Source organism: Poromitra crassiceps (assembly GCF_964638095.1).
Source record: "Poromitra crassiceps genome assembly, chromosome: 5".
NCBI classification, from domain to species: domain Eukaryota; kingdom Metazoa; phylum Chordata; class Actinopteri; order Beryciformes; family Melamphaidae; genus Poromitra; species Poromitra crassiceps.
This window is the reverse complement of record NC_139642.1, coordinates 40,549,666-40,576,123: the sequence shown is the minus strand read 5'-3', so window position 1 is coordinate 40,576,123 and position 26,458 is coordinate 40,549,666. Positions and strand designations below refer to the sequence as shown.

Genomic DNA, 26,458 nt, shown 5'->3' with positions numbered 1-26,458 from the left:
TGTTAGCAAAGTATGCTTGTTCAGGGTAAACTAAGCTTGTTCACAGAGTTTGAGGGCGATTTTCTCTGAATGTTACGTTCAGGAGTTTTCATATTTCAATGTATCATTTGAAAGCTTACAATCTTCACTTCCATAATCTGTAAAAATAAAATAAAAAAATGACCTTGTCCTACTTGTTACCCAAAACACCAGTCCCTGTCACATACAGTATATCAACACAAGGCTGATGTTTGCTTGTTTTGAATAAATCAAATGAAACAATATTCAGAGAATATCTGCTGATCTGAACCGTCACTCTGATGCATAGAACAGGTGGGATGTGACAACTGTGTTCAAATCTCCATGAGTTTCAATTCGCAGTGTTCATTCACATACATGTATCCTGGCTATGCCGCTAAAGGCGATCAATACTTGAAATCTTAATGGATAAATTCCCCACAGGATTTTAGCTTGGATGACTGAACGAAGGTGACAAGTTCCCAGAGTCCTAACCTTCACTTGTTTATTCTTCATGCACATGAAAAAAATGTTTACCAGCATCATCCCATCATATGGGTCACGCCATGTTACTGTAATATCTGAGGACTGATGGTAAAAACACTTAAGTGCAAAAGAGGATTTATTTAATTATAATTTTTTTCTGAATGTTACCTTAAAAAAGGTCATGGTGGAGCCGTCTCTCACAGCACCGTACTCTATTTTGGTTTGCTTGGCCAAGTCATCCGCAGAGTCGATTGGTGAGTCCATTCTCTCCACAGTGAGGAAGGCAGCCAAGTTGGCAGTGTATGAGGAGATTATGATCAATGTAAAGAACCACCATATTCCACCGACTATCCTTGTGGAGAGTGCCTTAGGCATCAATTCCGATCCTATAACATAACAATAACATGAGATAGATCAAAAACTACACAGAGAAACGCCTCAAATGCAATCATGATATAACTAAAACAACTATAAATAACCGGCTTGCGGTTGTACGCCTCCGCCAACAAGTCAAGTTGCGGTCTACTACATCCATGTCTGTCCAGACTCATACAAGCACAAATACTGTACCTTGAAGCCCACGGCGCAGTGGTGTGGCCATTCAGCCTAATGGCAGGTTTAGGAGTACCTCAACAACACAGCTAATCATTTTTAACATGGAAAATGGTCCTAGTACCCTAAACCACTGACATCCCCCCAGCTACTCCCCCTACCCACCCCTCGAACTCCGACTCTCTACAACCTTCCTATCCCTAGCTATGGTCCATTTTCCCTAGCCCCGCCCCTTTACTGATCATGTCCCCACCCACTACCCACATCCCCCTAGCCATTCCCCCAACCCACCCGTTGAATCCTGACGCGATAGCCCTTCCTATCCCTAGCTACAGCCCATTTTCCCCAGCCCCGCCCCCTTCCTTAACCCATCCACCCCCTCCCACAACACACATCTAGCCCTGCCCCCCTTCCTTGATGGAATGGACGGACATACGGTCAGTGACCTTGAACTTTGACCTTTGCCCACCAAAATCTAATCAGTTCATCCTTGAGTCCAAGTGGATGTTTGAGCCAAATTTGAAGAAATTCCCTCAAGGCATTCCTGAGATATATGTTAACAAGCATCGGACAGAGGACGGACGGACAGACAACCCGAAAACATTAATGCCTCCGCCTACCGCCAGCAGAGGCATAAAAACAACCCGAACTCAAACAATGCTGAACAAAACTATAAACAACAATTTCAACATGTTTACTTTGTTACAGTTCATATCAAAAATATCATGAGATTGAGAGAAATTATTGGCTAAAAGAAATGCTCACTAACAGAGATGTAAACGATGTATATGTATATCAAATATGTGATTAAAATTGGTTTACTTTTGTTCTTATTTACTCCCAGGCAGGTGTGTGCGTGTGTGTGTGTGTGTGTGTGTGTGTGTGTGTGTCCATAGCAGCTGTACCAAACTCAAGCATCTTACAGGTATAAAATAAAGACAAAAAAATACTCAAATAATTTCAGTGAGAGTAGGCTACCTTGCTGCATAAGCGCTCCGACTCCAAACCAGACACTGTTTATCAGAGTGAAGTTGTTTTCAACCACGTCTGAGTCTGGGTTGCAAGGGTGAGGGTTGTACCATTCATAGGGAGTGAACCTGCAGGTAGAGGAGTAAAAAAAAAAGATAATTTAACAATTTTGAGCATTTTTAGTACCCATGCGACCATCATAAACAGTGAGTCTCTGGCAACAGCTGCTCACAATTTGTAGGCTACGGTACTTACTATAGGTGCATGTAGCCTCTTTTTCCAACTCTCATTACTGAAATTGTCAGGAGACAGTGGGGTGTGTGTTTTGTTTGTGTCTCTTCCTCTGTGTTCCCCCTCCCCTGAGTGTTTCTGCACAGTGGCACGGCTGGCAGCAATCTCTCCTGAGTACCTGGACCTCGCAGCACGGCTGGCAATCACTCCACTCATCACCAGACACCTGTATAAAGACCCTGGCTCTTCACTCACTCTTCCTCAGATGATTCCGTCATCTACAGTGGTAGCTACGCTTGACCTTAGAATAGTTCCTCTCGTGTTTTTCGTGTTTTCCCTGTGGACCTGTTTTGACTGTCATTCTCCTGTGTTCAGGTCGTGCTCCAGCACCGAACCTCATCGCCAGCTGTGAGCTGAGTTGGGATTTCTCTCTCTGATGCTGCCTGTCTGCCTGCCGTTCACTCCAGTGGAATTATCTTGAAAATAAACATTCTTTTTGCGAGATCTGTTTCCGTGTCTGCTCCTGGGTCCAACCACCTTAACTTGTAACAGAAATACTGCAAACAGGCTAAACTAGAGACCATCTTGTAATGGGATCAAACCAGCTGCGATGCCCGTGACTTAAAACGAATGTGGGCCAGGGGCGCAAATTGGAGGGGGGGGCAGGGGGGGGGTGCACCACACCCATTTTCAAACTCTGCCTTCATTGTAATCTCACCTACACACCTGTAAAGTTTCGTGACTGCATCTTTTGCACGGTTGGGACGCTATCATGTGGCTGCATTTTTATATACACCAAATTGAGTTATACAAGCTCAACCCCAACCAGGGAATACAACATTATCAAGTCAATTTCATTCCAGTAACTTTTTTTTTTTTAATTCTCTGCCAAGTATGTTTAGAAAAAGATAAAAAAGCGTCCTATATGCGTATGTAACCCTTTTATGGCAAATCAAACTGCCTTCAAATGTTTCCCAGCAGCAGTTTACCTGGCGATGACGAACAGCACGCAGCTGACGCCGAGGCACGCCAGCAGCACGTACATCCAGATGTCGGGAGAGAGCGGGTTGAGGAAGGAGAACACTCCTGGATTGGTCCCGTTGGGTTTGTGGTAGAGGATGCTGATCCCCAGCGTCATGAAGGGCTTGGAGAAATCAATCACCTTCTCCCTCACGTAGGTGATGGTGAGAGGGGCCACGGCGAGGTCAGCCACCTGGCACGGAGGAAAAACACCAAGCAGAGCCACAGTCAAACAAACAGCTGGTGTTGGGCCAAAAAGGGATTGCCGCTGTTATCGACCAGTTTATAGGTCTACATCTGCTTTTCTTATCTGGATCAAACAAGTCATAACTAGGATTGGGTACCGAAACCTGGTCCCACTATGGTACCGGTACCTTAGCCTACTACCGTTACCCAAATGAAACACAGATTTAGGTGACTCACATGTGCCATGCCCGAGCTGCTGAGTGAAATATCCGGGGCTCCAGAGCTGGCGCCGCACGCACCTTCACTAATCACTAACATTATCGTTTGGAGCGTGCTGCTTGAAATCCTCTTTCACTAACTATGACCAAGCCACAATAGATTAATAGTTTATTAGGAGGAGGGGAAGGGATGAAGGGAAGGGATGAAGGGTTGAAGGGATGACTTGAAAGGAAGTATTAGTAGGTGTCTCAAGGAACCAGGGAATGAGACTCTGGATGGGGGAACTGCCTCGGCGATGGAAGCTCTTCATGGTCTTCATGGCTCCATCTTATCCCCAGTGGTTCCTAAGCTGAGATGGAAAATTAAGGGGTTGGGTGGGAGGGATGAGTTTGGACTGAGACGAGAGCGAGAAAGGATCTTGGTTTGGGGCGTATAAGTAGGTGGAGCGAATTATTGAATCCAGGTGGAGTGAGGGATTGACTGATTGAATGATTGAATGAGTGGTTGATTGTGGCATGGCCTTGTTCCCGAACTTTAGTTATAATGGTATTATAACTTAATTTCATTAAATAAATAAATAAAATCCACTTTAAATTCTAAAAAGTATCGGTTCAGGCACCGTTCAAGCACCGGTGCCGTTTTGAAAGTATCTTTTTAGCACCGGTATTGGAAAAATACAAAACGATGCCCATCCCTAATCATAACGTGCAAATACACACAACTTTATGTCCGTGGTAAGAGCAAAGTAGGTCTCTTGTAAGCGAATACTCACAACTGTGGCCAAAGAAGTAGGCCTACTGTATATTTGGAAACTAGACTATAATGGTTTCGGCCTAAAGATGGGTTGTATATAAAACAAAGACATTATCTCATTTGCAATTATCCTTATGAGTTATTATTTTACCTGCTCTGTGCCCTAGAATTATTACCAATCCAGTCCTTTTTACCAGTTTAACTATATGCAATCTGACAGCAATCCATTTTTGGCAATCAACAGTTGTTGATGACTTTACAGCCTTTCTCTCGGTCAATACGATTCGATCGGCACTCACGTGGTCGATGAGCTCTCGCACCATGCCGTTCCACTCGCCCTTATCGTTCTGAGCGCCATACTTCCCGTCAGACACCAGCTTCACCTCGTAGGCGAAGCCTAAAATGTTGGACAGCTCCTTCAGCAGGTCCAGGCAGTAGCCCTCGAAGCGGTCGTTCCCGTACAGCGGCTTGTCCGATTTCTTATACATGACGTAAGGATTTTCCTGGAGCGAGACACAGCATAGACATTCATCAGTAGACATTCCTGATCCAATGCTATCCCATAGCAATTTACTCTCAGCGTGTTCACATACCAGAATAGTCGTGACAATGAGGGTCCTGTTGGCCATTGAATCAGTAACGTTTGTAGACGACTTGTTGTTATCCGTCAAATTAAGGCCCGTCTGGGAATTCCACACACCGATCTGTGAAGAATGAAACATACGAATCACAATCTAACCACACTGACCAATGTGTTCTGACTTTGTGTTCAAGAATATCACAGATCCTTAGTTGCACAGTCATCAATACAAATGAGAGTAAAGAAACAAGGAGTCAAAATATACAATAGGAGAAGCAGTAGAGATGGAGACATGGGTAGGGAAGGGTATTGTTTCCCATTTTTCTGATACCGGTGCTAAAACTGTCGCCTCACAGCTAGAAGGTCCTGGGTTCGATTCCCACCTGGGACGCTGTGGGCGCTGATGGTGTGTCCCCCCCATGTCTTCAGTGCAGTGGCGGACTGCATAATCGGGCACGTCGGGCAAATGCCCGGTGCAAAACCCCCCCCCCCCCCCCCCCCCTTTTTTTTTTTTTTTTTGCAGGCCAGGCCAGGCCACTCACTGAACAGCAGGCCAGGCGCCGCCTACTGGTTTACTAGTGGTTTTATTACTTTATTCAGGTTTAAAGTGGGTGCATCTCATTGTAAAATTGGACTTGGCGCAAATTGGGCTTCAAACGGCCCAAATCGGGCTTCAAACGGCCCAAATTTGACTTTAAACGACCCAAATTGGGCTTCAAACGGCCCAAATCTGGCTTCAAACGGCCCAAATTGGGCTTCAAACGGCCCAAATTGAGCTTCAAACGGCCCAAATTTTTCACCGGCACGCGCGTCGGCCCGTATCGGCCTGGCCTGCTTGGTATCTAATGCCCGGCCTGAATTATGATCCCAGTCCGCCCCTGCTTCAGTGCCCATGCCCAGGTGGGCTATCTCGTCAAAAGGGCCTTTCTGTGTGGAGTTTGCATGTTCTCCCTGGGGTTCTTCCATACAACATCGATATGGACCAGTCATCTGACCAGTGACGACAACATTTGAAGTTGGTCCCCGGGCGGTGTGCACAAGAAAGCTGCCCACTGCTCCTGGCTGCCCCCTGGAGGAAGGACAAGCCTGGATGTGATAAATGCAGAGACTGTGTTTCACCGGCTACTGTCAGCATGGGTGTGTGTGTGTGGCTGGCCGCATGTGTGTGTTGGGTGTGTTCGTGTGACAAATAAAGACAGGTTTGTCCGTCCAGTTCTTAAAGGATACTTTAAAAAAAGTATTAGTGCCTAAACGGTGCCTGAACCAATACTTTTTTTTTTTTTTTTAATTCAATTCAGCTCGGGCATACATGTAGCACCTAAAATGAGGCACCTAATTCTGCATAGTACCGGTTGTAAAGGTACCGGTACCATAGTGGTACCGCGTTTTGGTACCCAACCCTAGACATGGGGGAGAAAAAAGGGAAAGAAGCACAAAACACAATTTATCTCAGGGAAAAATGACAGAAATATTGGACATTTCTTTCCTCCAGCACCTAACACATATTTTCTTCACATGAAACAGAGAGACATCACAGAGGGCAGTGGATGGGGAACAGAGAGACATCACAGAGGGCAGTGGATGGGGAACAGAGAGACATCACAGAGGGCAGTGGATGGGGAACAGAGAGACATCACAGAGGGCAGTGGATGGGGAACAGAGAGACGTCACAGAGGGCAGTGGATGGGGAACAGAGAGACATCACAGAGGGCAGTGGATGGGGAACAGAGAGACATCACAGAGGGCAGTGGATGGGGAACAGAGAGACGTCACAGAGGGCAGTGGATGGGGAACAGAGAGACATCACAGAGGGCAGTGGATGGGGAACAGAGAGACGTCACAGAGGGCAGTGGATGGGGAACAGAGAGACGTCACCGAGGGCAATGGATGGGGAACAGAGAGACGTCACAGAGGGCAGTGGATGGGGAACAGAGAGACATCACAGAGGGCAGTGGATGGGGAACAGAGAGACATCACAGAGGGCAGTGGATGGGGAACAGAGAGACGTCACAGAGGGCAGTGGATGGGGAACAGAGAGACATCACAGAGGGCAGTGGATGGGGAACAGAGAGACGTCACAGAGGGCAGTGGATGGGGAACAGAGAGACGTCACAGAGGGCAGTGGGTGGGGAACACTAGTCAGTAATTTCACCATGACTTTAGTCTGCCAAGGCAGCTAAAGTACAGACCTTTTTCCACACTTTATTCAGTCTGCTGCCCTTGATTTTCTTGCAGAAATAATCAAAAGAACAGCATTTTAATTACATAGTAATGTACTTAAAAAAGAGTGAACAGTGCTAGTGGCAGGGGCGTTTCTACGGGTGGGCCTGGGTAGGCACAGGCCCACCCACTTCTTGCCCTGGCCCACCCCAAAAAAAAATAAAAAATTAATTGGTTGTTTTCTAGAGGCAAACTTGCTGCTGCCTTGCTAGCTAATGATTTTGTAGCTTAAAAACGCAGGGCACATCATCTCCAGAGTCTAATGCATGACAACTTCATGACATCTAGGAATTTTGCACGCTTTTTGGTGCAAAATTTCGTCATGTAATTGCCCCACCAATTTTATCCAGGCCCACCCATAATTGAATTTCTGCCTACGCCCCTGGCTAGTGGATGCTATGAGATACAGTATATAGACAATTTAATGTATGCTTGTGTATATTGGCTTCTAATGCTAAGGTGGAAAGTAGCTTATTAGAACTACTTTGATTATAGCACTATTAAGAGTACTTTTGGGAGTAAAATGATTTTTTTGAGTACTTCTAAATGTCTGTGCATTTATGTCTACTTAGTCATTTCTAAGTTAAGTTCTGTCATTTACAGTACAATATTCAGTCATTCTCAACTCGATAACTGATAGTAGCATTGTCAGTATGACTAAAGGAATATATCCACAAACCTTGGGCTGAAAATGACCAGTACAAATATTTGCAAGAACCATGTCAAAACAAATGAGTTAAGTTTTGTAGGTAAAATTGGCACATGCACACAAACATGCACAAGACATCAAGATATCAAAAATAAACTACTGTACTGTACTGTACTGTACTCTTTACAACTCTGCTTCAATGTCTATAATGGCATCTACTGTCATGGTAAATGTGGGTCAGATAGTTCACCTTCTCCAAGCCATCTTCCTTCAGGCTGATGACATCTAGATCAAACTCTTTGCGTAGGCCGTCTGTTTTGTTTATAATTATTTGTCCTGTCAAGCCATTCCATTGAGCCTGTGGGGAAGGGAGGGCAGAAAACGAAACATATGAATCTCTCTGTTCTTTATCTGACCTATACAAAGATGTCAACACAAGCCCATAGAGCAGGAGTGTGGAAAATTGAGAGACAGTTTAATACGGACATGAACAAATTGACGAGTTAACTGTACATCACAAAAGCTTTCTTCTTTGTTCTCATTCTTGTATTGGCTGGAAATATGAGGGAATGTGTAGGATGGTGGACAGTGATGGAAAGGCGCCAGCTCATATGACATTAACCCCAAACAAACAAACAAACAATACAACACAACAACACACACACGCACACACAAGGGGCCGGAGTCCCACCAAACTAGATTTGAAGGCCACAAAGTGGCCTGATAATATAGTACTATAATAATAGGCTTTGAAACTAGCATTATATAAAACAACAACCACTAAAGAGATAAATTAATCTAACATTGCCATTCTAAAGTGTTAAAACTAAAAGTGTATGCACGCACACACGCACACACACAGCATCTCAAGCTTCAACGTGATCGTGATGGCATTAGCAGGAAGGTTATCTCGAGTGCAGATGTTGCTGACATTAGTTGGAGATGTGAAGGGCCTCAGTTTCATTCGGTGTCATCGCTCTTTGATTAGATGTCACATCCCACTTGATCCCATGTACAGATTTATTCCCGTCATTAAGTTCCTTTGTAAATCCTCACCAATCAAAAGTGTCTCCCACCGCCATGTGTTGGTGTCATTACTGTACATGAATGACATGGATCGTCTTTGATCAGAGTATCCAGATTGTATGGGAGGCTAAGCAGAACCTCTCCAAACATCAGTTAGAGTTTCTCTCCTTGTGCTTATACAGAAAATAAAATCATCCGCTCGTTCTATTAAACAAAACAAAAACAACCACTAAAGCCCCTTGGGCGGCCATCATAAGCCTCCCTCACCAACCACAAACACACTCATAAATTACTGTATACTGACCACAATCGAAGGGCACAAACCCCAACTGAAGTTTATTCAACTGTTAAGTAATTTATGAAACAATCATCTAAAACACTGAAGTTTTTAATACAGAATATGTGAAAGTTTATCGATCCCCGGACGGAAATTCTTTCTCGGCTCTCTCTCCTCCACGCGGAGGTCAGGGTTCAGCTGCAGAACAACAGCTCTGGACTCAGCATGTTGCTCAAGGGCACTTCAGCAGAGCAGATAGGACAGATATAGTTTACTCTCAGTAGATCACTTTCCTCAATAAGTTGTTGATGGCAAAACTTTAAATTGATGTGATAAAAGCCACAGTGCAGCGCGGCTTAATCACCAATATACAAAGAAGCTCACATGTTCTGCCTCAGGTGGCTTATGAGAGAATACTGAAGACAAATCTACTTAGAGTCACTATCTGCTGAGACTGTACAGCCAGTTTGTTTACTCTCTCCAGGCTCTGTATGTGTGTCCTTCAATACCCATTGAATAGCTTATTTGTCAAAGAAACATCTAATTAGATAGAACATGGGAGGCTATTACACTGAAATTAATATATCTTAGGAGAGGTGACAAAGTCAACTTCAATAATTAAACTGGAGTCATTTCAACTGGACAAACTGTATCTTTTTGTGCCAATGCCAATGGTTGCTTACAAATGTACTTCTGTCTCGTAGTGTTCTTGTCCCTCCTGCTGTCAGATCGATATTTTATACAGAAACTAACACTTCATTTCACGACGAGGTCTCCAGGAGACTTATTACAACATCCTTCAAATTCACAGTATCGGCTGGAGATTCCAGTGAGGAGCAAGAGTGGAATTTTAAACAGATGGTGGTTGGTTTGGGGAATCTTTTGTTGCACTGTCTAAAACTTTAGACGGTTATTAACCTACTTCCTTCACACACACACACACACACACACACACACACACACACACACACACACACACACACACACACACACACACACACACACACACACACACACACACACACACACACACACACACACGTGTGCTCGCACACACACACACACACACACACACACACACACACACACACCTGCATACAAAGGGACATTATGAGCTCTAAGAGACGGTTCTCATCAGTTACCGCTGCAGTGCAGCCATCTGACAGCCCACTAATCTAAGAAGCATGCAGATGACGGCAGCCATTGTCAGCGCATGACGTGACTCCTCATCTCCGGGGAAATAATTATTTAGAATATAATGGGGCACACACATTACTCTTTCATCACGTCTGATCTCCAAACTATTGTTTCTGCTTCTGCACCCAAGTGAAATGAGATGCAGGCGGCGGGCTGCTGCTGCGGAGGAGACGGATGGGGTTTTGGCTGCACAGTCACATTCATAAACCTGACTCACCTCTTTGAACATGTTCATGAAGCGTGATCCGAAGCGCCAGGGTTTGTGTCTGTGGCACTGAAGGGAGCTGACAGTGACCTGGGCGGCGCGCTGCGAGGCGGCAGCCACCATGTAGACGGCGTCGTACATCAGAGCCGCGTCAGTCTGGAAAAACACACCAATCACATGGCAGGCACTTATCTTAGTGAAACGGTGACCAATCAAGCAGGCAATCACAAATGCTTATCAGCCATACTGAGCACAGTTTGAAGGGCAATTTCATCCCGAGTATCCCTGAGTGATTGTTCACACTGCCAGCAACTTGATGACCCACTGTATTCTGACCAATTTGCGGGAGTTGCGACAAGTTTTGAACAAGAAAAACCAAGTATTTATGCATAATCAGCATATTATTCTCTCTGTGATTGTTCTTCTTCCGGTGTTACAGAAACACAAAATAGCTCGTTATTTCCATCTGATGTTTGAATGATTTGGAGGGAGAAATATTTATTCCTGTAGTCTTTCAAAAACTTCTAGAGAACTGAGAACCTTTGAATGGCTGTCGTCAACTTCTCGTCCATTTTGCACTTGACAGTCAGAACTGTTGTTTGTGAGGTTATCCCCAGTATCAGCCATTGTCTGTGTCTTAACCACGGATATTTATCTATGGCGCTGTTTATTACCTGAGTGCCAGAGGATCAGTGGGCTCCCAGCCAAGCTGCCTGGTATCGCAGTCAGGGCCGGCCCTGTACATCTGAGGGCCCTAAGCAGGATAAGTTTGGGGGGCCTGCCTCATAGTGGACAAGATAGTGAATTATTCATAGAACCAGCCATATGCAATTATAACCCTTATGCATGTTATTTGTACCTCTATCAACATGATGTGCCACAGTTATTTTACTGCTAATTAAATACACTCAGTGAAACACTCAAAGTCAAGCTGACTGACTGCACTTGTCATTTTTATGCCTCCGCCGGCGATAGCCAGGCCGGGGACATTATGGATCTGGGTTGTCTATCCGTACGTACGTCCGTACGTACGTACAGTATGTCTGTCCGTACGATGTTCGTTAACGCGATATCTGAGGAATGCCTTGACGGAATTTAATCAAATTTGCCTCAAACATCGACTTAGACTCAAGGATGATCTGTAAACATGGCTGTGAAGCTAGACTCCTGCTGTTCTAATGACTCCACTTTAATCCTTGTACATTTTGTATCGCTTTTGCACTTTTTAAGGGGAAATCTTTTACCTTTACCATGTTATTATTACTCTGCAAAGCACTTTGAATGGCCCCAGTAAGTGCACGTCTACTGCGATGAATATATGTCTTAAAAGTCAGACACTGCTAAACTGATTGCAGCCATAATAGGGCATTCATACAATCCACCATCCATTCCTCTTTGGATACGCTACATGGGGCAACAGGGGACAAAGTGATTGGCATTTCTGATAAGAGGCCAATTATTCATATATGTAAGGAAGGGTTGGTGTATTAAAGTTGCGGCTTGATATCTTGATGTGAGAGCGAGGTCTAGGAACCCGTTTGAAAAAATAGTCATGCCCATTTACCTTCGTAAAAAACAAACTTCACCGACTTTGGTGCTATTTTACACCCACTTCCCAGTGAGCTAGCATAACAGGGTTGGTCCTATTCGTCTGGATGTCTAGTTTCCGCTAATACCAGAAGTTCTGCTCGAGCTTAAAAACTGAGCATGCGAGAGCTTGTCAAAGACGGACTGCGCCCTGCCATCTTCTTCCCACAGGGGCCCCCTGGCGGCTGCGGGGCCCTAAGCAGCTGCTTAGTTTGCTTATAGGGAGGGCCGGCTCTGATCGCAGTGTTCACAGTGATAATCGTTACTGTTTTTTTTTTACTGCTATATATAAGAACATTGGTTGTTGTTCCACCCCACCTATAGGACAAATCAGCGTGACAAAAAAACGAAAAAAGCACTTCTGGGAGCCACTGCAGCAGTTAACTAGTAGGAAATAAAGCTGAAAATGTGTGCCAAACAAACGTTAATATCTCAAAAACTATACATCACATCACATATATTTTGATATACTGAGTGAGAGCAGAAGTAGCTAAAGGGTCCCAGGTATAATACTGTATGTAGTATTAAAGTTGTGTGAACTGTCGCAGTTTTTAAAATGTGTGAATTTAGTAAAAAGTACAGCCTGCTAGAGTGAGACACACTCAAGGCTGGCTCCATAGGGTCCCATTATAAAGGCTGAAAAAAGCATAAAACCTAAACTGCGATTTCTCAAACAGTACAAAAGAGAAATAAAAGCTGAATTAAGATGATAGAGTCCTAAAAGTGGTCACTCGTTTAAAGTTTAAATGGAGTCTCTAGCTTAAAGTATGAAGGAGCAGTTACAGTTCAAAGAGGGCATGGTTTCACCATGAACTACTGTTTAAAACAAACAACAGTTGCAAACGGCTATTGAAGCCGTTTGCTTACCAACATTCATCCTGATCCCTCATATACCCACTGAGCAACACAGGAACACTCAGTCGCAGATAAACATGAAGAATAAGCGGAGGTAGGCCAGGTAAACATCAACTCACTGTCATCATTCCCTCCATCATCCCATTCACAGCTTTGGAAGGGCCCTGCATTCTCTCCATGGCCCACCTTTCCACCAGCGAGGCCACCTGAGGGTTGTCTATGTTAAGCAGTCTGAAGCCGGTCATGTTGACCCCGCTGTAGCGGTAAGGCTCCAGGTCGAGGGCAAACAGGTCCTGCAGAGGAATAACAGCAGTTGGGTTCACAGAAAAGAGCACAAAATAACATACTCAGCAAATGTAACAAGGCTTGATTCTAATTTGAGATCGTTTTCTGTTTGCTTCATCTTCTACAATTGATGTGATCGCTGCGCTGTGATCAAATTCCTCATTTGTAATATGATTACTCACTATGGCTATTAATCTTCAAACAGTGGAACATGGTATAATAGGGCTGTACAATTAATCAAAATTTAATTGAAATTGCAATATGGCCTACTGCAATTTTCAAATTGGTTCTTTGAAATGTCCTGACCCTGGCCTACACATCATATTCTACAGACTTCAGAAATCTTTGTACAGATCTCCACAAAAATCACACCATATTCATTTTAGTATGTTTTTCAATGAAAATGAGAATAATGATGTAAAAATGATCATTCCCTCTGATATCGCAAATCACATCGCTATTGCAATATCAGTCAAAAATAATTGCTATTAGATTGTTTTTTATCGTGCAAATACTACCAAGGAAATCATGCAGGATGTAGTTAAGCGCGCCTCAACCTCTGCAGCCCAGCAGGCTGGTCTGGCGCTTCTCAGAAAAGGCAGACTTACGATATAGATAATTGGATGTAATCCAAAAGGTACTGGAGCACACAGATCAAGTGTATTACCAAGGAGATGTTGCCATGTATTCTGAGCACATCCAACAATATCATTATAAAACAAATGTTTTATACAGATAACATACAGATAACAGATGTTTGTCTTTACATAACACGATCTCTAGGTGAACACGGTGAATACACATGTATGAAAAGATCATTGTCTTGCTCAGGATAAAAGGACACTTAATTAAGCTGATGGAACAACGTGTAATGCCATGGCATCTGACCAAAGTACATCACATTTTGCAATCTGATGTTGAAGTTCAAAATAACTTCCATGTAGACTTGAGGGTGGCTTGAATTTTGAACATTTCTTACCAGCGTGGTGAAGAAGAAGTGGTAGTACTCAGTCATCATCCCCATGGACAAGATCTAGACAGAATCACAGACAAGAAGGAGTGGCTCAAAAGTTTTCCCTCCGACTGCAATCTCACACTAGTCTTCTGCTCCAGCCAGCACAAATCCCATTTTCTACCGCTAACGCCATCCAACCCTGGGAATTACACTGTTTATCGATTTCTCGAATTGCCTCCTTTTGTATTGTTTGCATGGTTTGCATTAACAAGTAGTTTAGTGAGTAAATGTCTCAATTTGCTCAGGTTTGCATCGTGTTTGTTTCCAATTAAAACCTTCTACAGCTCGTCTACAGCACGTGTCAAACTCAAGGCCCGGGGGCCAAATCCAGCCCAGTACCTCATTTTATGTGACCCGTGAGAGCTAGCAAAGAATACAATTTGCGCAATACAATTCTAATTAGTTCCAATAGTTGTAGGCTACTAGTTGTCTGTTTGCCATTCTTTTTTGCTATAATTCTGCTTTCAGAGCTTTATGAATTATTAAGTTATGACTAGTAAAGACTAGTAAAGAATTGTGTAATGTGATAACAAGTAGGTTAGATACATTTCAATCATGAGAGACTCTTAATATAATTTTAACAAACTTTATTGAATCAGAATAGTATGGCGTATGACTCCGGCGTATGACTCCATGATGTGACGCTCCTCTTGCTTATGAGAGAGGGCGTCGGTGCTGTAAGAGATAGGACATCCCCTCCATGATGTGACGCTCCTCTTGCTTATGAGAGAGGGCGTCGGTGCTGTAAGAGATAGGACATCCCCCCTGAGGGGATCTGTTTCCAACGGGAGTCATAACATTGGTGGTGATCTGGGGGAGGTGGTGGGATGAAGCTTCTTGCCTGGAGATGCTGGATGGATGCGTGATGCTGACACAAGGTGAGTGATGACTGCACGAGTGTGATTTAAGCTGTGGTGATGGGGGCCTTATATAGTACTGGGAGAAGGGCATTTATGATGTCATAACTGACGTCATTTGGGCAACTGACGTCACGCTGCAAAGGTGACGTCATAGAGAAGGTGACGTCGGAGATGGTGACGTCATTTAGTGACGTCATTTGGGCTGAGGGTTATGACAGCATGGGGTGCTCTATTGATGCCTTATTTGGTCTTCCATGATTGAACTTCAGTCTGCGACTACACTTCAATCATGAGAGACTCTTAATATAATTTTAACAAACTTTATTGAATCAGAATAGTATGGCGTATGACTCCATGATGTGACGCTCCTCTTGCTTATGAGAGAGGGCGTCGGTGCTGTAAGAGATAGGACATCCCCCCAAAGGAATTTAAAGTTATTTCAGGAACAGGGAGAGTGAAAACGGGGGTCATCATCCCCCAAAGGAATTTAAAGTTATTTCAGGAACTGGGAGAGTGAAAACGGGGGTCATGGAGCTCGCCTGGGGTATGCTTTTAGTCAGGTCGTGGGCTGACAGGGGGAAAATTTATGCATGTCGGGAGATGAGGGGCTGACCGGGGTTTTTTAAGGCAAAGCGGGGATGCAAGGGAGTGGATGTGGATAGCCCGGGCATGGGCACATCGATGAGAAAAGGAGAGTTTGATCACCACCAACGAAGTGCTTGCTGCCTCTTTAGTCATGGAAGAAGGGATCTCTGGGCTGATAGTATGGCGTCTTGCTCTGGTCGAATGTAGGATGCATAGGCGGTTGAGGACCAGCGCCCCAGTTGTTGAAGGGAGGCGGAGGACACCCCCTGCGTGGCTGCTGATGTGGCTGCTCCGATCCTGAAGGAGTGGCTGGAATAGTTCTCCGCAGGGATGTTGCATTTCTGGAGTGTGGTCTTGAAGTGGAGGATGAACCAGGATCTCGTCATGTGATGATGGGGAGAGATGAGGAAAAGGGGGGCCGAGGGACTAGTTGGGGGCCTGACTTTAAGGTATCGAATCATGGCCGAGAAGGGGCAGAAGGGAGATTGGATGCGAGCAATGATTATAGGGCAAGCTCCGCCTACTTTGGTATGTTTCAGGGAGATGCTATAGTGGTCGGGGTGGAATTTTAAATCGGAGAGAGTTATGTCGCGTGAGGGTTGAAACGTGGCGGGGGATGTAAACTCGCTGATTCTGAGGAACCCATAAAAGGCCAGGGAAAATACGCACTCTAAGAGGCTGTCTAAGAAGGTGGAGTGAATGCCTTGTCTGAGGCTGGTTAACATGTGCCGTAATATGGGGAGAGTAATGGGACGCCGGGAGTCGGGGGCCGACGGAAAAGCTTTTGAAATGCCTTTTAATAGTAGTTTAACAACTGGATTTGTAAATAGACTGGGAAAAGCCGGGTCGAGGCCCCTGGCGTAAAATTGGATGCCTGCCACTAGGCTGCGGATGTAAGGAGGGCGGAGGTGGCGGACATCTACGCAGAAAGAAATGAAGGCGCATACTGTGGGAATTAGAACGGGGTGAACGGGCTGGTTGACGGAGAGGCAGAACATGGCAAACATTCGCCAAGCCGCGTCGTAAGCTTTGATGGTGGAACTGGCCAGTCCTTGCCTAATGTAGGACTGGGCCGAGTGGAGAAAAGGGGTGAGGTGGGGATTGCTCTCTATGAGAGCGTGAGGGCGGAAAAGGAGGGGTGAGGTGTCGGAGTCGAGTCTGCTTCGGGGTAGAGTCTGCGGAACGCCTGGAAATTGAAACGGGAGAGGTGATCAGCGATTATGTTAATATGCCCGGGGATGTGCCTGGCGACCATGATAAAATTATGGGTGACGGAAAGCCAGGTTAGGCGCCTAACAAAAGGCATAATGGCCGGGGAAGATGATCGCCCTTTATTGATGATGGCGACTACTGCAGCATTATCGCATTTGACTGCTATCCTTTTACGTGCCCAGAAGCGCCCCCATATGTGACAGGCAGCCACTATCGGGTATATTTCGTATAGAGCGGAGGACTGATCCAAGCCGGCAAACTGCTGCGGCCAAGTGCCAGCGAACCAGTGGCCTTGGTAGACCCCCCCGAAACGGTCATGGAGCTCGCCTGGGGTATGCTTTTAGTCAGGTCGTGGGCTGACAGGGGGAAAATTTATGCATGTCGGGAGATGAGGGGCTGACCGGGGTTTTTTAAGGCAAAGCGGGGATGCAAGGGAGTGGATGTGGATAGCCCGGGCATGGGCACATCGATGAGAAAAGGAGAGTTTGATCACCACCAACGAAGTGCTTGCTGCCTCTTTAGTCATGGAAGAAGGGATCTCTGGGCTGATAGTATGGCGTCTTGCTCTGGTCGAATGTAGGATGCATAGGCGGTTGAGGACCAGCGCCCCAGTTGTTGAAGGGAGGCGGAGGACACCCCCTGCGTGGCTGCTGATGTGGCTGCTCCGATCCTGAAGGAGTGGCTGGAATAGTTCTCCGCAGGGATGTTGCATTTCTGGAGTGTGGTCTTGAAGTGGAGGATGAACCAGGATCTCGTCATGTGATGATGGGGAGAGATGAGGAAAAGGGGGGCCGAGGGACTAGTTGGGGGCCTGACTTTAAGGTATCGAATCATGGCCGAGAAGGGGCAGAAGGGAGATTGGATGCGAGCAATGATTATAGGGCAAGCTCCGCCTACTTTGGTATGTTTCAGGGAGATGCTATAGTGGTCGGGGTGGAATTTTAAATCGGAGAGAGTTATGTCGCGTGAGGGTTGAAACGTGGCGGGGGATGTAAACTCGCTGATTCTGAGGAACCCATAAAAGGCCAGGGAAAATACGCACTCTAAGAGGCTGTCTAAGAAGGTGGAGTGAATGCCTTGTCTGAGGCTGGTTAACATGTGCCGTAATATGGGGAGAGTAATGGGACGCCGGGAGTCGGGGGCCGACGGAAAAGCTTTTGAAATGCCTTTTAATAGTAGTTTAACAACTGGATTTGTAAATAGACTGGGAAAAGCCGGGTCGAGGCCCCTGGCGTAAAATTGGATGCCTGCCACTAGGCTGCGGATGTAAGGAGGGCGGAGGTGGCGGACATCTACGCAGAAAGAAATGAAGGCGCATACTGTGGGAATTAGAACGGGGTGAACGGGCTGGTTGACGGAGAGGCAGAACATGGCAAACATTCGCCAAGCCGCGTCGTAAGCTTTGATGGTGGAACTGGCCAGTCCTTGCCTAATGTAGGACTGGGCCGAGTGGAGAAAAGGGGTGAGGTGGGGATTGCTCTCTATGAGAGCGTGAGGGCGGAAAAGGAGGGGTGAGGTGTCGGAGTCGAGTCTGCTTCGGGGTAGAGTCTGCGGAACGCCTGGAAATTGAAACGGGAGAGGTGATCAGCGATTATGTTAATATGCCCGGGGATGTGCCTGGCGACCATGATAAAATTATGGGTGACGGAAAGCCAGGTTAGGCGCCTAACAAAAGGCATAATGGCCGGGGAAGATGATCGCCCTTTATTGATGATGGCGACTACTGCAGCATTATCGCATTTGACTGCTATCCTTTTACGTGCCCAGAAGCGCCCCCATATGTGACAGGCAGCCACTATCGGGTATATTTCGTATAGAGCGGAGGACTGATCCAAGCCGGCAAACTGCTGCGGCCAAGTGCCAGCGAACCAGTGGCCTTGGTAGACCCCCCCGAAACCCACGGATGGGGCTGCATCTGTGAACAGTTTTAGGTCGTCGGCAGACGAGACGATTTCATCATAGAAGAATGAGATTCCGTTCCAATTTTCTAAGAGGTGAGCCCAGAATTTGAGATCGGATCGGCATCCCTCGTTGAGGGTAACGGAGTCGAGGAGGCTGGGGACTGACGATGCTAAATCGAGCAGCCTGGAAATGAATGACCTCCCTTGGGGAATAATGTGCATAGCGAAATTCAGGTGGCCGAGCAGAGACAGGAGGTCTCGTTTTGAAATGTGGCTGGCTGCTGAATAGGACTGAGCTATTTTGCGGATGCGAGACAATTTCTCGAGGGGGAGGGAAGCTTGCATAAGCTTGGTGTCGAGATTAATGCCCAGGAATTCAAGAGATGATGAGGGCCCGGAGGTTTTTTCCTCAGCTAGAGGGACGCCCAGCCTGTGAAACGTCTCTTTGAGTTTAACTAGGGAGATTGAGGGGACGGACGGAGGGTCGATGAGCAGAAAATCATCTAGCAGGTGTAGCACTGCGGGGAGACGGATATTGTTTAGCAATATCCAGCATAGAGCTTCTGCTAGTGAATTAAAGATGGCGGGGCTGCTCCTGCACCCAAACGTGAGCCTTACGGAAAAATAGAATTTTGAATCCCATTTTATTCCGAATAGATGCCATTGGGAGGGATGGATAGGAATGACTTTGAAGGCGTCTGAGATATCGGCTTTAGAAAGCCACGCACCTTTGCCTGCCAGTTTGATTAGACGAATGGCGTGGTCTATTTTTGCATAGTGGAGGGAATAAGGTTCGGGAGGAATGAGGCTGTTTATGCTTGGAGTGGGGCCATGATGGGGCGCTGACAGGTCTATAATTAGGCGCTTTTTGCCGGAATATTTGCGAGTGGCGACGCCTACTGGACTTGTTCGGAACACCGGGAAGGGGGGAGAATCAAATGGGCCGATTATGAATCCTTTTGATAATTCCCTGCTAAGGAGTTGAGAAACTACTTTGGGCTCTTTTTGAGCCGTTTGCAGATTTTTAGAGACGTGGGAAATTGTGGGGGGAGAAATTACTCCTATTTTGAACCCCTGGGAGAGGCCGGTTAAGAGATGATCTGTAAATACGCGATCGGGGTGGCAGGCTAATTCGAGGCCCAGGGCTGGGATGTCGATGGGGGTGGATGGGAGGGATTTTATGATTGTTAGCCCAACCTTTCTTTTTTGGGGAACTGCCTTGGGGGGCGGATCCTGCGGGGGCAGACGGAGCGGGGGTGCGCTTCCCTGCAGGCGCTGCAGACGTGCAGAAAAATGCAGTTAGGGTATGTGCAAACTCCCTCATTAAAATTATTGCAGATAGCCATGTTGTTATGCATAACTACCTTGCGCCCCTGGCGGTCAGATTGAGATGGCTGGAAGGTTTCCAGCTGGAGGAGGGGGGTTGGACCGGCCGGAAGCGGTGTGTTGCTCCCGGAAGCCTGGAAGGCGGCCGCAGCGCATAGCGGCGCTGTGTGACCTGTTTCGCCGCAGGAAAAACAGGTGATCGCCTGGTGACCACCCGTGACCAGTACCAGTAGCTCGGTATCCAACATGGACCAGTCTAGACGGATGTTGGAACGAGTTATGTACAGCGCCGCTTTTGAAGAGAACGCTTTGTGGTACTGGTAAAATATGCTTTTCCCGTACCTGAGGTGGAGGTCTCCTATCAGAGCCAAGTACTCGTCTAACTCGACGCGACGGCCGGGGTACACTGAGCATATGGTGTCGCGGAAAACCCCGAACGCAACGAGGAATTCGGTTGGTGATAGATCTTTGGCGAGACGGGGGTCGGAAGATTTTAGGACGGCCGATATATCTTGGCCGCCCGTTAACTTTTTGCTGCACTCAGCAGACGGCAGGATAATGCTGACTAGATTGATATCCCTGCCTTGAAGGATCATGGCTCGAAGCCTGGGCGATATGTTTGCTGAGAGTGGGATATACGGCCTCCCGTTACCGGGGGAGTGGATGGCCGAGGCGAGGGTATTCATAGGGGGGATGAGTGCGGGGAGGGGAGGGAACTCGGCGCACGCACCTGGATTTTGGAGCGCGGCTGGCTGGGCTGATATCGCCGGAAGAAAAGCGGGCTGAGAAGGGGGATACGAGCCTGAAACCTGGTGCGCTTGGGCTGCTGCCGTGGGGAGCGTGGGGCTCGTGATCAGCCTCAGCCGGGCATCGATGTCGGCGAGGGCCCCGACCATTGAAGACATCGTTGCGATCAGGGGATCATGGGGGCCTGGAGGGGCTGGACGCCTTGGCGCGTCCGCCGAGGAGCCGGCGGTCTTGGTGCGCTTCGCTGGGCCTTTCTTGGAGGTGGACTTCTGGGCTCTTTTGCCACGGCCACGGCCTTCGGAGTGCTGCGCGGACTGTGATCCGGGCGAGACGAGGACCTCCGGGACGTTGGGTTTTCTTTTGCGGCCGCGGCCCCTGGTGCGGGGAGCGTCCAGTGAGACGCCTGAGACGCCCGGAGATGAAGCCTGGGGATCGGGGATTTGCCCGGGGCTGGCCGGGGCGTTGAATGTGCTCTGGAGGAAGGCGTCCACGGTGGAGCTGGACATTTGCTGCTCGTCTTCGGACTCGTACATGGTGATGGACTGCATGAAGCTTCTTGCCTGGAGATGCTGGATGGATGCGTGATGCTGACACAAGGTGAGTGATGACTGCACGAGTGTGATTTAAGCTGTGGTGATGGGGGCCTTATATAGTACTGGGAGAAGGGCATTTATGATGTCATAACTGACGTCATTTGGGCAACTGACGTCACGCTGCAAAGGTGACGTCATAGAGAAGGTGACGTCGGAGATGGTGACGTCATTTAGTGACGTCATTTGGGCTGAGGGTTATGACAGCATGGGGTGCTCTATTGATGCCTTATTTGGTCTTCCATGATTGAACTTCAGTCTGCGACTACACTTATATGGTGCTACATTTACAACCGGCCCTTTGAGGGCAACCATAACGGTGATGTGGCCCGGGATGAGAGTTTGACAGCACTGTTCTACTAGCCTGGGTCCAGACCTTCGAAGCCACGCCCACTCCACAGTTGTGGATTTGGCAGAAGAGGAAATTAGTTTATGAGTTGACGATGAAGTCTGAATATCAGGCTACTGTTCTACAGCCTTTGGTAGGCCTTGTGTAGGCCTATGCTCGGCTCAAAAATAGGCTCTGCTTGGATTTGGAAATAAACATACTGTAGGCTTTCTGAACCAGATAGAATTGGACTAATCTTGTGCATAGTGAATAGTAAATCGAAAACAATGCATGAAATGCACCCCCGCCCCCACGCACGCACGCACACCATTGAAAATTTCAAATTGGATTTCTGGGAGAAGGCTGCATTTCAGGTGTGAATTGATGTACTGACTGAAGACAATGGCCTCGATCTGATGACATCATTACCACCACTGAGGTGCCTTTGAGCAAGGCCCTTAACCCCAACCGTTGCAGTGGAGCTGCTCAGTGAGTGACCAGCAGAATGTGGTTGTACTGGTCAGCTTCCAGGTATGAATGCGTGTGTGTGTGTGTGTGTGTGTGTGTGTGTGTGTGTGTGTGTGTGTGTGTGTGTGTAGTGTGAATAGGGTATTCCTGAAAAAGAGAACATTGCTCTCAGAGAGACTCCCCTGAAGAGCATCTGGGTAGTGCAGAAGTAAAAGCACTCGCCTACCACCGTGGAGACCAGAGGTTTCAATTCCCGGCAGCGGTACTTCCGGCTTCGTCAGACGTTCCTACAGGCAAAATTGGCCTTGTCTGCAGGTGGGAAGCCGGTGGGGTATGAGTCCTGGTAGTTGCACTAGTGCCTCATCTGGTCGATCGGGGCGCCTGTTTGGGGGGAGGGGAACTGGGGGGAATAGCGTGATCCTCCCACGCACTACGTCCTACCGGTGAAACTCCTTGCTTTCAGGTGAAGAAAAGCGACTGCACATGTGTCGGAGAAAGCATGTGCTAGTCTACAACTCTCCCCAGATCGGCAGCTCGGGGGTAGAGCAACTACCGAAACAGCAGGGCGGATTGGCCAAGTACAATTGAGGAGAAAAACCGGGGGGGAAACATAATAAAAAAGGGAATATCCCCTGAATAAATCATGGTAAAAAATGTGTGTGTGGCCTCACCTGCTTTAGAACATCAGCAGATGTTTGGTAAGTGCAGTCAAAGATGACGTAGAACTCCTTCCCTTTCTTCATCTCTTTCAGCAGCGGACGCGCATCTTTACTTCCCACCGGCAGCTGGCGGATCTTGATTTTGATGCTGTACCGGGACGGAGCTTTGATCAACTCTTGCAAGCGAATCAGTCCTTCAATTATAAGACATAAGGCAATACTCGTCTCAGAATCACAATCACATTTTTGCAGCAAATACACAGAATTTTTATTTCTCAATATAAAGTGTATAGCTGTATTCCAAATGAAAGTGAGGTAAATGTATTGCTTTAGAAATATAGCAAATTAATGAAAGGATGCTTAATGAAGTTTTCTTTTCTTTTCGTTTGAGTGATTAAGTTTAATGTTTTATTGCATTTTCAAAAAACCCATCCACTGTTGTGATTGCACTTTACAATGACTTGACACAGTTTCTAAAGTATAGTCAAACATCAAATAAACTTTTTGGGAAATAGAGTGAAGATGCCTTTTCTAAAGATGTCAAACTAATTATGATACCCTTAAGAACATCAGAGCAATATACCTGTCAGCAGCCTGATTTACCCACCAAGTGCTGAGTCAACATTTCACTACTGTCAGATGAAAAGTTATCTTTCACAACCTGATGTGAACTACCTTCTTTTCAGATGAGAAATTACACAAAGTAATGGGTAATAAAACTTCCCCATACATAAATTAACAACTAACCTTTAAATTAATTAATATACTACTACTACTACTACTACTACTACTATTACTACTACTAATAATAATAATATCATCACAATAGTCACAATTTGTATATCATTTACAAAATGGAGTTTACATCATTTTCCACCAGATTAAATCTAATTTTATTATTATTTATTATGAGTTGTTTCATGTTTGTGTTTTTGTTAAAGTGCTGTTTACTGATGGAAAGCTTCTGGGGAACAGGCATATGATGATGCTAATGCCACCGCACACATACTGTAGAGAAGAAGGGAAGGGCAAACACTGCTGCATACATGACTATGATATCCCCTCTCTTAAGCTTTAATATTTTTAGTCATACTGCAGAAATTGCATACAATTCACACATGAATGTTACCACTGGTAAAGCTTATCCCCATGTCCTTTGTTATCAACAGAAATTTAACAGCAAAAAAGTTGGCAGAAAACCCTAATTATCTTCTTTTCATCCACCCACACCAATTTACTGTCAGTGTTCCCCCACAAATGATTTTAGATGTAGTTAAGGCTTTTGAGCGAAATTACTGGCAGACAGTAATTTGCTGTAATAGTTGCAGTACATAGCATAATCAAAAGCGGGTCATTTGTATTCATTATCATTTAGTCAATCAAGACTTTTATATGAAAAACAGGGGCATTTCCTGAGGATTAGGTTGGATCAAGGAGGTTGTAAAATGTCGCCTTTGGCAACTACAAAGTAGCATTATAATGAGGACATTTTTCAATCTGTGCAAAATATAATGAGTCTGAAAACGCATAAAATAAAGGTTTAATTAATAAAAGAAAAATCTGCAGAGAGAGAAAATGTTTCTTATAAACACCACCGTGACAGCAAAGCTACAGCAGCCTTCATAATTAGAATGTTTTCCTTGCATGATTTTGAAAATTTAACAAGACTGATTTGTGCAACTACTACTAAGAAAAGTCATATTGGGATATTTTGAAAGCTGAGACGGAGGCGGCAAACACACAACCCATCTGACAAGCAGATCCTTGACAGATTCAGCGCACAATGGATCAGCCTCATAATTTAGCTCGTGGCCTTCTCTTCCGCTGGAGTTGACAAGGAACCTGGATCATCATAAACAATAGGCAACCATCCCACATGACTTAAGCTTTTTCAGCCAGAAACGTATTCTTTACAAGTTCCTGGTTGCCTACATCAGACCCTTCAACAGCACCTTCAAATGTGACGTTTGACTCCCACACATGTCCAATATAACACACACACACACACACACACACACACACACACACACGGTATGAAACATTTGTACATAGCCACCAGTATTGCAAACTATTTGATATAAACTTGGCTTTAAAGTTAGTTACCCGATTTGTAATGGTAATGAGATGTTTTTATACTTAACTGATGTTTTGCTCCCTGAATTTCCCTCTGGATCTAATGAGCTATATCCCCTGTCATATCATCTCATCATCATGCACTCACCGGTCGCGTCCTCATACACAATGGTGACCGCCTTCCACTTGTAATACTGCACTATGTCCAGCACCGCCCGGCTTATGGAGGAATATTCGGGGTAGAGGTTGATATAGAAGCTGTCTTTGTTGTCCACTGACGGGTGTTTCCAGCGTGTCTGGATGTGCGGGACCTCCAGGGCATTACAAATAGACTGCACCGCGCTGACGGAGGAGCTGTGAGCGGGGCCAAACACTGCTCCCACGCCCAGCGCCAACTGGTCACAGGCTAAAGTGATGGAACAGACAGAAGGAGGAAGGACAGTAACAAATGACCAGCAGGCAAGATGCTCAGCAACAACCTATTCTCTTGAGTTGTTAACATTACATTTAAAAGCATTACATTTGAGGAGATAATCCTTGCCTCTTGTGTACTTGGTATTTGTCTTCCTTCTTCTTAAATTACATTATGTACTGTAAGGGTGTTTGGATCAGGCAGGGGCCGTAGTGGAGCTATACTTATTCAAGTGTTGTTGGTATTTATATATTATTTCTTTAATTATTGTTATAATTTCTAAAGGCTATTAGTGGAACAGAGAATTCAAATTAGAATACAAATACCTATGGATCCTCAGCCCTGTACGCAAGCTTTTAGGATAAAGGGACAGTTCACCCCCAAATCAGAAATAGATATTTTTTTACTTTTACCTGTAGTGCTATTTAGCAATCTAAATTAGATCGTTTTGATGTGCTTTTTGGAGATATCGGCCATAGAGATGTCTGCCTTCTCTCGAATACAATGGATCTGGCTGGCACTCGGCTTGTGGTGCTCAAAGCATAAAAAAAAAACATTTGAAAAATACTTTTCAGAAATCATGGCCGAGTTACTCAAAATAATCCACAGGCCTTTGTTGTGAGCGGTTTCATGTAGGAACTAAATTATTTCGTTTTGACCGAACTACACCTAGCAGCAGATAGCTAGCCTGGGTAAACCCAGCCTCCACGTGACCTCTATCTATGTGCTATCAGTCTTGTGACTGATAGCACATAGAGGTCACGTGGAGGCTGGGTTTACCCAGGCTAGCAGATAGCGGGTGTAGTTTGTTTGAAAGAAAATGCACGAAACTGCTCACAAGGTCTGTGGATTATCTTGTCATGATTTCTCGAAAGAGACATTGCTGTCGAGCAGTGTTAATTTCGGCACGACTATTTAGATTTCGTTTAGTCTTAGTCACTTTAGACTAAAACTGACTTACTTAGCTTTAGTCACATTTTAGTCATTT

General features: G+C 45.9%; 1 protein-coding gene across 1 annotated transcript in view; it reads right to left on the bottom strand.

The window, feature by feature from the left end:
* The window catches only part of LOC310776476 (glutamate receptor ionotropic, kainate 1-like), a gene marked incomplete at both ends in the record, with an annotated part of 43,628 nt that overhangs the window by 2,030 nt on the left and 15,140 nt on the right, over nt 1–26,458 (bottom strand). The window contains 12 exons of the mRNA XM_083636664.1: nt 652–869; nt 2,014–2,132; nt 3,225–3,448; nt 4,713–4,916; nt 5,007–5,117; nt 7,183–7,221; nt 8,113–8,220; nt 10,580–10,723; nt 13,129–13,302; nt 14,274–14,327; nt 22,998–23,179; nt 25,207–25,464. Of these exons, the coding sequence (XP_083492790.1) occupies nt 652–869; nt 2,014–2,132; nt 3,225–3,448; nt 4,713–4,916; nt 5,007–5,117; nt 7,183–7,221; nt 8,113–8,220; nt 10,580–10,723; nt 13,129–13,302; nt 14,274–14,327; nt 22,998–23,179; nt 25,207–25,464 (1,835 nt within the window). The remainder of the gene's footprint in view (nt 1–651; nt 870–2,013; nt 2,133–3,224; nt 3,449–4,712; nt 4,917–5,006; nt 5,118–7,182; nt 7,222–8,112; nt 8,221–10,579; nt 10,724–13,128; nt 13,303–14,273; nt 14,328–22,997; nt 23,180–25,206; nt 25,465–26,458) is intronic.